Here is a 15,303-nt window from a genome sequence, read left to right on the forward strand (position 1 = left end):
CCTGTTTTCATACACGGACAACTATATGCTGCTGTGTCACGGGTCAGAGGCTACAGCGGCTTACACTTCATGTTGGGCCACACATAAAAATCAACAGAGGATGTACCAACTTACACAGACAACGTTGTTTACCAATCTGCCCTCATTAAATAATAGTGGTTATAATATCGAATGGAAATAGTTCATTCCCCGTGAAATTGCGGGCTTTTTACTAGACTATATATATATATATATATATATATATATATATATATATATATATATATATATATATATATATATATATATATAATGTTTGTTTTTAATTTTAAGGGTTTTACGCCGCTTGCAACACAATAAGGTCATATCAACGTCAGTAAATAGGAAGAAAATGGGATAGTAAAAAGAATTACAATTAAAGCACCAAAGAAAAGGTAAGACAAAGGGGAATTGGTTCAAATAGGAAACAGGTGTAGATTCCAAGACCACACTCAGGACTTGGTTTGAGATAGTGCCGCACGGGTTTTGGTTATCGAGAACAGTAACACCAGGAACATAGCTCAACCAGGAACTAGTACCAGGAACCTCCACCAGGAACAAGTTCCTGGTCATGTTACTGTTACTGTGTGTGTGTGTGTGTGTGTGTAGAGAGAGAGAGAGCGCGCAAACCAGCCTACGTCCCTCCCTCCAATCTGAACCTCTCGTCTGTCTGTGGTTGGTACCACAAACACGAGTACGCAACCTCTCGTCTGTCTGTGGTTGGTACCACAAACACGAGTACGCAACCTCTCGTCTGTCTGTGGTTGGTACCACAAACACGAGTACGCAACCTCTCGTCTGTCTGTGGTTGGTACCACAAACACGAGTACGCAACCTCTCGTCTGTCTGTGGTTGGTACCACAAACACGAGTACGCAACCTCTCGCCTGTCTGTGGTTGGTACCACAAACACGAGTACGAACGTCGAACCCGTGTCATCTATGCGCCGTACTACTTAGGACATGACTGATACGAAACTCTCTTCGACCGGAACAATCGCACCAGGAACAGGTTCCGTACCAGGAACAACGCCACCAGGAACACAATCGTACCAGGAACATGAAAATGTTCCGAATGCCCGCCGCTAGTTTGAGATCACCTAAAAGTCTCATCCAGACACAAGCACAGACCCCAACTAAGAGAGATACACTCAAATGTTTACAAATCATATATAATATGTAAACAAAACAATACAGTGCATAACAAAAAATATCATCTCCCAAAACTCGAACTATACATTTGACTGTCTCCCTCCCAGCTAGGGTATCCGGCCAGGGCCTGGACAAAACCAAGTAATCTCATTACAAGACAAAGACAGAAAGCATGTTGGAAAACAGATATAATGGGATAGAAGACACAGTATGTACCCCCCTGCCCACTTTTCTAAATTTTAATGATGATATTTCACAATACTAAAGCCATTATCAAGCCAAGCAATCACATAGGTAGATTATATTCTACTCTTCTGACGTGTTTTCAGCAGAAAGCAACTTAATTATTAAGTTATTTCGTCACAAAAACTAACCCTATTTTGTACTTCATTTGCTAGTTGAATATGTCATTCTATAAAAACCATTGATTAATTAAGCTATAACTAAGATAAACAGAATTCTAGATCCTTAATAAACCCTATTTTAGTCCCTAGGGTGACTTTGCACCCCTGGCCTGTCTTTCTTTCACAAAACGACCAATTTTTAACACAGAAACTTCAAATTTGGTGCTGACTTTTCCTAGCTTGAATTCAGCATGAGCCGAGAAGAATGCCACTTCTCAACAAAGTCTCTGCCTCTCTCAATAGTCACAGTCCACTTTTTTGTAAGGTCATGTATCCCGTCCTCGTAACTGAGTGGCTATTGGTCAGTACTGAGTGAATGTCGTTGATGTGACAAATCTGTATACATATTGATTTAATTGGTATACGTAGCAGGCCTATATCATGTTTGTAAAGTGTATTTCCAAGGGACAAAATGTTAAATCCATAAATTTTAAGATTGTACACCTTGTTGACTCACTTTGATGATGTATTTTCTTGAACATGTATGCCCATATTGTGACAGATGGTGACTAAGCAAGCAATATAAAACCATGACACAAAACAAGTTTCATTGATAGAGAGATTCACAACATCACAGACAATTATTTTTTAACAACACTTCTCTTCTTAGTTATGATCTCTTCATAAGTCATTTTATTGAAAGATGTAATTTACATCTTTGCCAACATAAGCAGGACTATCTTTTTAAAGAAATTTTAAAATAACACCTCAAAAGTAAATTACGTTTGCTCAACAGTTCAAGTGTTCAAATAAATTTATTATAAGTTAAAACAAGATTGGACAGGACTATGACCTCTCTGGTCATATATCAATGAAATCAGTAAAACTGACTGGTCTGTGTATTAGATCACTCATGAGAAAATAGTTATTTGCTGCATCCATGGCACAGTGAACACAATAAGTTTATAATACTGCATATATCAGAAAAGTGAGTGGAGCAGGCACCTATGTTGATAATATCAAGAAATTAAGTGAGTAGGAAAGTGCCAGAATAGAGTGCGGCCATGTGGTCTAGTGGTATGACACTTGCTTTCAGATTGGAAGATCGTGGGTTCGAGCCTCGCTCGGCACATAGTTGAGTCCTTGGAAAAGACTCTTTACTCACTTTCTCTCACCGTACTCAGGTGTAAAATGAGTACCTGGCAGTTAACAGCGTCATCTCTGTCCAAAAAAAATTGTAATATCACCTAACAGGCATCATGTCCCGTTCTAAATCTTAAGTGTTGCTGTTGGCCAGGAACCCCTTGTAAAGTGCTTTGAGCACTTTTAGTAGATATCGCGCTATATAAAAGCTCAATTAAAATTTTTTTTAATTCACGGCAGGCGAAATTTTTATTCTCCATTGTCTTCTGCCGCTTTCCTACTCATTTTATTTCTTGACAATACCACAAAAGAAAATGAATTTCATAAGGAAAATCAGTCAATATGGTAACTTGAAGTAAGAACGCAGTAGTGTTGCTTCTTCAGCCATTTCTTCTTCTGTCCTCAATTTTGTAGTTTCATTCCAGCCTCTGTCGTGGTTCTGTAACTGAACAAAAGAAGACAAAAATAAAGTGACTGCTGCTTTAGAATACTGTTAGGACTCAAATATCAGTTCTGTTTACGAAACTTTTCCTAAAAAGGACATGGATATTGATTCCAAAAAGGTGATAAACAAAAATATATGAATAAGCATAAACATCTAGTTTTTGTTTGTTTCTTTTTGCTCGATGACAACTTGTCATCCTTGCATATTCAAACAAATGACAAGTCGTCCTTGCATATTCAAACAAATGACGACTTGTCCTTGCATATTCACACAAATGACAACTCGTCCTTGCATATTCAAACAAATGACAACTCGTCATCCTTGCATATTCAAACAAATGACAACTCGTCATCCTTGCATATTCAAACAAATGACAACTAGTCGCCCTTGCATAATCAAACAAATGACAACTTGTCACCCTTGCATATTCAAACAAATGACAACTCGTCGCCCTTGCATATTCAAACAAATGACAACTCGTCGCCCTTGCATATTCAAACAAATGACAACTCGTCGTCCTTGCATATTCAAACAAATGACAACTCGTCGCCCTTGCATATTCAAACAAATGACAACTCGTCATCCTTGCATATTCAAATAAATGACAACTCGTCGCCCTTGCATATTCAAACAAATGACAACTCGTCGCCCTTGCATATTCAAAGAAAAACCAACTTGTCGTCCTTGCATATTCAAACAAATGACAACTTGTCATCCTTGCATATTCAAACAAATGACAACTTGTCCTTGCATATTCAAACAAATGACAACTCGTCCTTGCATATTCAAACAAATGACAACTCGTCGCCCTTGCATATTCAAACAAATGACAACTTGTCGTCCTTGCATATTCAAACAAATGACAACTCGTCATCCTTGAATATTCAAACAAATGACAACTCGTCGTCCTTGCATATTCAAACAAGACTACAATCAATAGTTCTGCCCTCTGATGACAAAACGTCGCATATGCTGATAACAACATTTTTCAGGAGAGCAAAAAAACTGTTCGATTCAATTTTAAAGCAGGGGATCATTACAACTCTAATTTGAAAACACATTTCGAACCACTGTTTTTGGCCACATTTTTCCTGAAAATTATTCGATATTTGAATCATAAATAAGCATTTTAGAGGGGTTTCTACTTTTTGTCATATTGTAGTTGGTGTTATTTATTACATGCATTTATGACAGAACGTCGCATATGTCATATGCGACAACTCTCTTGAGAGAAAATTTCTACTCTGACCACAAACCGTCGCATATGGTCACATACGACGCTCTGTCGTAAATGATTGTAATAAAAGACGTCATAGGAAATATACGACACAGGGTGAATATATACTGGTCATGTTCAATTAGGAAACTCTTTTATTTTAGTTGGAGTGGCCTTTATATATCTGACACAAAAGCCAATTCACCAACTTGACAAGAAATTTCACACGTAAACATAAGCAGTAAACAGTCACTTAGGTCTATAACACTATCTCACTCAGACTTTCGTCTCTTCAGTATTGCTATCAAGTCATAGATTATTGAGGACATTGATTTTTGTTTCTCTCTCCATATTTTAATTCTATCATGACATGCTATATTCTCATACGAAAAATAATATTTGAATAAAATGGGACAGAAAAATAAATGTGGTAAAAGTAAAAGTAACAAAAAAATCAAAATGCAATTTCTTTTCCGGTTTTTGCCAAGTCACTGCATTTAGGTTCAGTGGGCATGTTCTCCCAAAAAGCTCTCCGGTTTAAGGGCATCAAAGGCACAAGCTTGTCAACAATGTCTTTTTTCTTTTTAGGATTAATCCCTCGCGGAACTTTTCTCGGCTCCGCATTTTGCGTGAAATTTTTTTTGAAAAAATTGAACTCTGTAAAGTCAGCCTCGTCAATATTCTTCTTAAAAAACATACTTCCACTTCCCTTACGGAATTGCACTGATGTTATGTCTGATAGATAAGGACGATCTGACGCTTTGTTTAGGGTGTACTGGTTTGTTCCTGACTCCCAGTTTGAGAAGTCTTATTTGCATTTGATGTACTTCACAACCAGCATCGACAAAGCATTCCGTGATGTCATCAAAATCACAAATTTTCCCACTTCTGCGGTTCATGACTTTTTCAATTCTGGAGTGGGTCGAATCAGCTGCCATGAACGTGTGTCCGGGTTCAAAATATTTAATTGTTATCACGTTTGCGTTTATAAGCCTGCTGTCGTTGAGAACATATAAAAACATGGAATAGATTGTCCAATTTTTATTTTGGCCGCTGCAGTTGTCCAGCCAGATAAGGATACTTTCCACGTCCCGGTTGAGGATCAAAAATCTGTAAAAGGACGACGCAATGTCTTCATCACGCCTTCCCGCAATTCCTTCGTGCCATACTATTGTATGGTCTTTTGCATTCTTGCCACATTTTTTACGGTCTCCAAGAAAAGCGAATGTTTCATTATACACACACACTCTTGAAGTAAAAATGGACCGCTTGAACTTGGCAATAAAATGACTTTTTGCAAGTCTCCAGCGAATTTTGGCCTCGTTGCATCAAAAGGTGTTGATGAATCTCGCATGTATTCAGCCCGAGCTTTGGTGTAGCGATTTTTGTGCGTCAGATGCTTCCCGATTTCTTTGCAAATGTTTTCACACTCGCAATTCAGTTGATGAAATTTGTATTCGTTGCATTCCTCGCACTCTTCATTTCCGAGTTTTGCAAAGGATACATTCATCTCTTTAAAAGCTTTGTAATAAAAGCTGTAGCTGACGTGCACTTCTGATGATTTACAAAAGTCCTTGTACATATCATGAAGCGTCAGGTCGGCAGGCAGGTAACGACGAAGTGGTGCATGCTCACGTCTGTAGTGCGAAATTTTGGGCTGAAATTTATTCACGTGATTGTGAATGATTTCATGGTTAATTTTATGTTTTGGGCTGTGCTTACCCCTCTTGTCGACAGGAGCTTCGATGACATTGTTTGCTCCTATTTCAACATCCTGGAAGGCTGTGCGTATGGCCCGATCGTTCTTAGCAGAGTAGCCAAGGGTGTTCAAGAAGAAAGTCTTACACACGTTTTTGTATATCCCTTCTCCTGTTCTAAATGAGTACTTGTATGTACAAGACTTTTTTGCCTCACATCTGGGCTGCCCTTTGACTGTTCGCCGTTCACATTCAATTTTCTGAATGTGTTGCAACAGGAAGCGTTTTTGGTCTTGCCAGCTGAGTTTCCAGAAATGATCGATAATTTTCTGACGAGTTTCGTTCGAAAAATTTTCAGGGCATTTCTTCGGGCATGGTTTGTCTCTAAACGATTCCAGAAGTCTGTGCACTTCTTTTTTTAATTGTACCGTCAACGATGTTATCGTTGCTTTTATCAATAATTTCATTAGTTGCATCAGAATTTTCGGTACTAGGTGCATGGTCTGTTGCCAAATTGTCCATTTGTTGATCCCTGCTTACGTCATTCGTGATGATAGTTGGTGGAGCAATAGATAAACCAAAATCGCGCAATTCACAGTAGGTAAGTTCATCCCCACTTCCCTTATCTCTGGGCGATTCATTGGCCATTGTAAAATCCGGATCTTCATCACTATCATCCATATGAGAAATGACATCATCAGACGAACATGACAGCTTTTGTATCTTTCTCATGGCATTTACAGCACATTTCCTTTTTGATGGAGAATCCATAGGCGAAGCTCTATCAACTGGCATTGTATTTGAGGGTAACTTCTTTCCCCCAGAATATTTACGTTTTGCATCTATTTGCCTGGAGAGCTCTTGTAATTTACATAGAGGAATGTTGTCTTCTCCCCCCGAGCTTTCCGAATCTGAATACATAGTTGTTCTGAAAAGATATACAAGGGATGGTCTGTTAAGCAATATTTTTTCTCCCCTCCCCTCCTCTCTCTCTCTCTCTCTCTCTGTCTCTCTCTCTCTCTCTCTCTCTCTCTCTCTCTCTCTCTCTCTCTCTCTCTCTCTCTCCCAAGTTCTTTCTATTTTTCATATTTACTTTCTTTCTTTGTCTATCTTTCCACTAGATCTCAAATTACACCTCTTTATAATCGAATCAAAACAGCTCGATTTGATAACAGTCGATTAGTTTAAATAAAGTAAATAGATGGAGTTTTTCTCCACCAATTAGTTTAATGATGCTTTTTTTTTTTAATTCTTAAAAGATGTTGTTTTGTAAATATATAATACCCCCCCCCCCTCACCCCAATTGACAGAGAGTACCCATTTTACACTTAAGTGAGTCGTGTGGAGCAACCTAGAGAAAACAATACCCATATTTTATAAACCAAACTTAAGTCATCATAACGAGTGAAGTCTCTACAAATATTGCATCTGGGTTTTCTATATTACGAGTACTTACCTAATATCCGTTAAAGAATAGCACAACTCCCGAATTATTTCTCACAAAATGATGAAAAGTTGAAGTTACTCTCAATTGAAATAGTAGAAATAAGAAAAAAAAACGTGCTTCCATATAGCTGGTATTTATTCATCTGACCACGAGGTGGGATGACCGGAAACGTCTGCATGCACCATTTCTCATGACCAAGATTCATAAATTCTTGTTCTATCTTCCGTAATAAAAAATAATTGGGTGTGGGACAAGGAATGACAAGAAGTCGTTGTTCATTCCATTCTCACGCATTTGGTTAGTGTTAGTAAAGTGACGTATTGTAACCATTTATAAACATACATTTACCACTGAACGACGTATATGGGCATATGCGACGGTTTACCAAAAATATTTCAGTTCACACTCAAAGGCTGCATATATAGCATGCGTCGTATTTATTACAAAGCGTCGCATCTAACCATTTGCGTCGTTCTATGGTAAATGATCTGCATATGCGACATTTAGTTGTAAATACATGCTTATTATTGTATAATTAGGTCATGTTGTATATGCAATGAATCTTATAAAATCATTATTTGAATAGATAGAGATATGGGACCAAGAGTAAAAGATGCGTCTTAGTCTCAACTTTCAGAATCTGAGAAAAAAGAAATTTGACCTAATTCTACACATGCGGCGTTTTGTCATCAGAGGGCAGAGTTGTCAGTATAAATATATTGTCACACCCATACTTTGCTACAAAAAAAGCACATCCATTACATACTTTTTAGAGGTATCCAAAGAATGCACTTTATATTCAATCCACACTAAAATTATAAATAATGGGATAATAATTTCGTATCGAATTAAAGGATGTATTCTACTGTATATTGACAAACTGCTACTTCAAATATTGATCAATATGGGTCCATTTATAAGAGTAAAAGCAATAGTGAAAGGATGTCTTTGGAGGGATTAGCAAAATAATATCTAGAATTTACATAAATGAGCATGTCTAACTTAATCAAACAATATATATAATATTCTAGACGTACTTCATCATAGACCTGATCGTTTTCTGAAAAGTCTCCTTTTTTCCTTGGCAAGATGTGTACATGAACATGCTGCAGATGAAAAAGAACAGTTAAATAAATAAATATATATAACAAGAAAACAGCAATACAATACGTTTGGAGATGACTTGAAAAGTTGAAAAGACTTACAGTATTGTATTAGGGTCAAAAGGTGCCATATACCAAGTGATTATTTTGAAGACTCTTTTTGTTCCTAAAGGGCATATGTTCTAGCTGGAACCTGTATGTGTTCTAGCTGGAACCTGTATTTGTTCTAGCTGGAACGTGTATCTGTTTTAGCTGGAACCTGTATTTTTATGATTGAAAGATGATGTGTGAAGCTTGTGACCCAAAATTTGACACAAACAAAACTAGTGTTCATAGTGTCACTTTAGAAGGATGCTACCGAAAAAAGCACAGAAAAGCTACTCTAAAACTAGGCAGCCAGATTAAACTGTATTTTCAAAATTAAATAGCTCACAGTCAATTAATCATAGAAGTTCAAAGCCTTAAAACTGGTTTTATACTTCATTCATTATCAATCGGTGGAGTGAGAACCAAATCTATTGCAAACATCTTCAAGACTTGAAATCTGTTCCTAGTTGTAAACGAGATGCCTTATCAATTTTAAACGATAAACAATGGTTTCCCTTTCCATTAAAAAAAAAAATAATTCAAAGTAAGATGACAATAGAAATTATGTGCGATGATCACAGAGAGTGAGAGAGAGAGAGAGAGAGAGAGAGAGAGAGAGAGAGAGAGAGAGAGAGAGAGAGAGAGAGAGAGAGGGGGGGGGGGAGAGGAGGTAGGGGAAATTAATAGGCAGCTCTATACTCGAAGGAATGAGAAAAAAAAAGACTCATAATTGTCAATCTTATAGAGACATAAGAAGCTCTGGACCAATCATTGGTTTGATTCGATCTCACCACTGGTTTTAAAAAGTCATAGTGCAAATAACTCTCAGGACACCCATTTTCACATGTTGAGAACAATGCAAGGGAAATTATTAGTTTTAACTTTTTATTTAAAAATCACTATTTTTTCAATAACAAGTTTTTAGTTGATTAAAAAGGATGAGGATTTCAAAATGGGTCAAAATGTTTCTAGTGTTTAGCCAACTGAAGTTCTATCTGGCCACTTTTAAAGTCTAATTTGACCGTGATGACATCTGGCCATACGGCAGCTCTGGCGGTATAGACAGTGTTATTACAAATCGCTTACAACCTTGCTGACAAATCAAGAGAGAATCATGAATCAAGAAATATCCGTGGCATTATCAAATGCCATTTACTCAAATAAATGTCTGCTCCAAGCCCAGATAAATGACAGAGGAAAAATGGCGTTCCAGTACTGTTTACAATAAGAACAATGACAATACACATCGGGGAGTGAAAGTGTATCTGGTAAATGTTTTGATAACAGGAAAAATACACATTCTGATGTGTTTGGGACCTGTTTTATCACAGGCACTGGTCTATGCATCGCATTATTATTATCATGGGTCTCTACACACACCCTTTTTCCGCCATCTTGAAAACCCCAGAATAATGACATCACTGGATAACGACCTAATTTTCCAGTCCCGAGTGATGATGCTATCTTGAGGTTGGTTGCAGTGGATTCATCAATTTACCTTAACTGTTTGACCAGCTTCAGGGCCGTCCTGGATAGCCACTGTCATTGAAGTTGCCCCAAAATGCTTCTTGACCATCTCACACACCTTCTGAACAGTCATGAACAGATCTGTCACTTCTGCTGGAGTTAAATCACTCATGTGGATAGCAGGACGAAGAGGAACAACCAAGGTATCTTTGTTTAAAAATTAAAGAAATATCAGAAATGGGTGAAGATCTAAAACCACTATACACATCTAATAACTTTCACCAAAAAAAATATAGAATTACAAAATTTGGGCTCTAATTACAGACCAACAACTTAAAAAGAAAATTAAGGTGAGAGGGAACTTTTCAAGTTTGATGTTAAATTGTCTATAAAATATATAATACAAATACAAAACAAAGGATACGTCCTGGTAAGACGGGTTTTATGTTGACAACTGCATATGACAAATTTGTCCTGTAGAAGACCTGTGATGACTTGACATTGATATGACCAAATGTGTAAGACAGTTGATTATCAACACAAACTGTGAAAGACAAAGGGTTGGAGTAATGAGTGCCGTCATTACATTTTTCTTTTAATAATTATATGATCTTTATTATCCATAAAGGCAATTTGGTGTTTGATTTACAATGTTTCAAAGTAGACACACTCATTTACTGGTACCAACACAATTACATAATTTCAAATTCGTACCATATTGAAGAACATACCCATTCAATAATTACAATGAAATACTTTGTTGCTTGTTTTTAAAGGTTTTACAGCGCTTGCAACACGTTAAGGTCATATCCGAGCCAGTAAAAAGGAAGAAAATTGGATAGTAAAAATTACAATTAAGATACCCAGTAAGACAAAGAGGAATTAGTTTAAATAGAGAATAGATGTACATTCCAAGAGCACACCATCAGTGTACTTTGAGATCACCTAAATGTCTCATCCTGACACAAGCACAGGTCCCCACTAAGAGGAATACACTCAAATGCTTATAAACATAATACAGGGCATAACAGGGATGATTTACTAGAAAAAAAAACTCTTAACATTTGACTGTTTCCCTCTCAGCCAGGGCATCCGACCAGGGCTAGGACAAAACCAAGAAATCTCATTTCAAGACATAGACAGAAAGCATGTTGGAAAACAGATATAATAATAATAATAATAATAATAATAATAATAATAATAATAATAATAATAATAATAATAATAATAATAATAATAATAATAATAATAATAATAATAATAGATCTTTATTGTCCATAAATATGGCAATTTGTCATTTAGTTACACTTGTTATAATGTTAAACGATAACTGTAAGATTGAACAGATATTTCACTCCTACTTATTTTCTCTCTCTCTCTCTCTCCTCTCTCTCTCTCTCTCTCTTCTTTCACACGTGCGATATACACAACATAAACATATTCATTTCGTTTTCAATTTGTTACGATTGTGGCAATTCGACACCAAAAATTATCATCATTATCAATTGGTCAGTTAATCTTACATTAAATAAATTAATCAGATAGAAGACACAGTATGCCCATTATGGGAGGCCAGGAACCCCACCCAAAGAAATTTAAAAATAGACGCTCTGCACCAAAAATTGATGTGATATCAATACTTCTAAGCCTACTGAAATTCATATTCAATCTGTTAGAAAAGCGCTCCAGCACAGTTTCCTCGAACACACAGTTTCCTTGAACTCATTTGATTGTCCCGAATTTTTTCCTTATTATTCTTTGTTATCATTCCATTTCTTCTTTGAACTAATATTTGCCTCGAACAGGGTTTCCTCAAACTAATTTCACCAAGCCAATTATGATGTGGTAGTAGTTGTTGTATTCATGTTGGTTGTAGTGATGATGGTGTTGAGGTTGTAGTAGTGGCGGCACTGATGATGATGATAGTGATGATGATGATGAAGTTGTAGTAGTGTTGATCTTGCAAAACTCAAGGAGATTTCTCCTACGATGAAATTCAAGGAGTTTTCATGGAGATTTTCTCAGTCATATCAAAATCAAGGAGTTTTCCAGGTCCTTGAATTTAAGGAAACTGCAGGAACCCTGTTTATAATCAATATAAATAAAATGATTTAAGACCTTTCTAAAGGTCATACAAACCATTAGTCTGTGAGTTGTTGCCGACTACCCCATACAAGTCTGTTCTCCTGTGTGACATTACTGGCATGTCGGTACGTACTTTATCCACCAATGCCAAATCAATGTCAGCCATACATAAGCCTGTACCCTCAGAGCATTGAGCTACAACAGCACCCCATGGGTCCACCACCTGACAATGATAATATGATATAAAATACAATAAGTTTTTGAACACTGGAATTCCCAATAACTTTGTTGCTAAAGCACTCACCACACAAGCAAAGGAATTGGTGTCAAGGTGCACCCAATCTTTGTTCAATCCCTTTATCCACTAAACAGTGAATGTCTAGATGAGACTGTTAAGCATAATACAGAGTACTTTGCAATAGACTAACATCATATTTACATTGGCTGCCAATTCAGGAGTCAAAAATTTACTGATCTCCTACACAAACACAGACCACCCTTTCTGAGTGCTGAACTCCAATAAAGGCCTTTTGAACATACTTTTTTTCCATTTAGCAGGTGATTGGAAAATATACTGATGGTTTATAACATACTGAATTCCGTAAATATAAGGAAAATTGTCAACCTTGTATCTAAAGTATGACACTCCGATTATGATTTGTATGAACCTGGCTTGAGCACCACTTCATTGTGATCTTAAAGTAGGACACTCCGATTATGATTTGTATAAACCTGGCTTGAGCACCACTTCATTGTGATCTTAAAGTAGGACACTCCGATTATGATTTGTATAAACCTGGCTTGAGCACCACTTCATTGTGATCTTAAAGTAGGACACTCCGATTATGATTTGTATGAACCTGGCTTGAGCACCACTTCATTGTGATCTTAAAGTAGGACACTCCGATTATGATTTGTATGAACCTGGCTTGAGTCCCACTTCATTGTGATCTTAAAGTAGGACACTCCGATTATGATTTGTATGAACCTGGCTTGAGTCCCACTGTATGTGCCACATTCTCTCATCAAATGCTTACAGGTACCTGGCCAGTAGCAGTGCTGTCTCTTATCAAAAGAAATTTGCAAGTATGCCTATGGGCATCATGTCTCATCTTGCACATTAAGTGTTGGCTTGGGACCTTGTAAAGTACTTTGTGCACAATTTAGTAGATATTGCGTGATATAAAAATTGACATTATTGTTTTTTTCTCACCAAATTTTCAATGTCCCTAATTAACCACTATCACCAGTGGCCTCCAGTTGATGACTTGTGTACAAATGAATACAGAGACAATGCAACCCCTGGATAATGACATCGCGCATAATTATGTCATTATCCAGGGTTGTCATTAATCCAGGATTTTCGAAATGGCGAGAAAAGGGGGCGTGGTGAGAGTGAGACCCATGAATACATAACAGTGCTATGCGGGGACCAGTGTCTGAGAGAAGATATGTACCAACAACATCAGAATGTGCATTTCACCTGAGTACAAAGGGTTACACTTTCACTCTCCAACGTGTATTGTCATTGAATTGATTTTAACAGTGCTCGAACACCATATAACAAAACTAAGAATAAATCAATAAAATCAAGTGCTGATATGATAACGCCGCAAATGAACACAGATGCCCAAATCTAGTTTTGATTTTATATAAATCCATGACATACTGTTGATGACTTTTTAATGCCCAAATTTTTATTTCAGCCCACCAAAATTTTAAAGCACTTATAATTAGTGGATCCAAAGCTTGCGATATTAAAAGCAAACAAACAGATATTGTCAGAAATAATATCAAATTTGGTCTGATGTTTAGAAAAACAACTGATTTTCAAATGAAAACAATAAAGTGAAAGCACTACCTGGCATTTTCCCCTCTGAGTGTATTTCAGAGTTAGGTCAACTCAACCCCATTAGTGAGGTCAGCCCATGGGTGGAACAGGTAGCGATCAGGGGAATAATTTTTAAAAATCTTATATTTATATTTATATGTGACACAGCACGACATATTGGCTGTTTTCTCAGTTCAGAGAGATGTACCTTTGGGACCAAACCACCGCACAGCATCACAAGCCAAATGGTAGCGTCTTTACAAGACTGAAAGTACAAGTCATATATAGCCTACATTTTTATTTCTTATAACTCTAGAGGAAGAATGCAACAATGTATTGTTTTGAAAAAACTCACCTAAAGTGGATATATCATTATCCTTGAAATTCATGGTACAAATATTTAGGCTTACATGACTTACCAAAGCATGGCCATATGATGTTCTTTTCTCATTATGTTTACCAGTTTGAGCAGCTGCTATGACATAACATTGCATCTCGATGGCTCTGGCTCTTAATAATGCCTGCACAAGAAAAGAAAAATAATTGATAAACTTACACATGGGTGGGAGCATTATCTCTCAAAAAGCCTGCAGACGTAGCAATTCTAAACAAAATTTTCTTCAGCCCGAACTGCAGCCAGAACAGTTTTGTTTTTTGGGGGTTTTTTGTTGTTTTTTTAAAATGTTAGACAACATAACCCACACATAGGTAGGCCTCCAATGAATATGCCGACCTAAGCAATGGATGTACCATTGGCCTATTTTGGCCACAAACATCAAATCAAAGTTAAAAGTGGAAAAGGGTTAAAGAAATTTGGCTCTTTCTAATGGCCAACCCAGCATCTGAGTCACAAGGGTATCAGGGAAGAAGATCTTGAAAAACTCATAAGAATGAGAGGTAAAATCTAGGTCAATATGTCCTAGATTAGGGCCAGTATGTGCAACAAACATCTCCACTTCTACATTTTCCAGCTGATCAGACGACGCCCACTCTGCCCGGTTACCGGCCTATCTTCATCGCTATCTGACACATCCAGGCCTATCTTCATCGCTATCTGACACATACAACTTGGGCTGCCCTCATTTTCCTGATCTATTTCAATTGGTGATCTATCAATCAGCTGACACAGGAAATTGAGTGCCATTTTTAAAAAGTCGTAACTCAATAACTTCTGTGTCAATCAAATATATCATCAGTAAAAACTCTTTCAAACGGATGCCCACAAGGGTGTGTAAGCTCACCTCTACTTTACATCCTCTATACAAACGAT

General features: G+C 37.1%; 1 protein-coding gene across 9 annotated transcripts in view; it reads right to left on the reverse strand.

The window, feature by feature from the left end:
• Positions 1–294: 294 nt before the first annotated feature.
• LOC144971401 (nitrilase and fragile histidine triad fusion protein NitFhit-like) overlaps positions 295–15,303 on the reverse strand; it is a 35,789-nt gene continuing 20,780 nt past the window's right edge. For 8 of the 9 annotated variants that reach the window (XM_078912244.1, XM_078912242.1, XM_078912237.1 and 5 more), the window contains 6 exons: positions 14,453–14,554; positions 12,257–12,425; positions 10,542–10,661; positions 10,149–10,324; positions 8,498–8,566; positions 295–3,100 (listed from right to left, as the gene is read on the reverse strand). In XM_078912244.1, coding sequence (XP_078768370.1) covers positions 2,993–3,100; positions 8,498–8,566; positions 10,149–10,324; positions 10,542–10,661; positions 12,257–12,425; positions 14,453–14,554 — 744 coding nt within the window. In that variant the 3' untranslated portion in view covers positions 295–2,992. The remainder of the gene's footprint in view (positions 3,101–8,497; positions 8,567–10,148; positions 10,325–10,541; positions 10,662–12,256; positions 12,426–14,452; positions 14,555–15,303) is intronic. The other variant, XM_078912235.1, reaches the window with a different exon arrangement.

Source organism: Berghia stephanieae, chromosome 4, assembly GCF_034508935.2.
Source record: "Berghia stephanieae isolate SIO BIC M18660-M18661 chromosome 4, UCSD_Bste_1.3, whole genome shotgun sequence".
Lineage (NCBI taxonomy): Eukaryota > Metazoa > Mollusca > Gastropoda > Nudibranchia > Aeolidiidae > Berghia > Berghia stephanieae.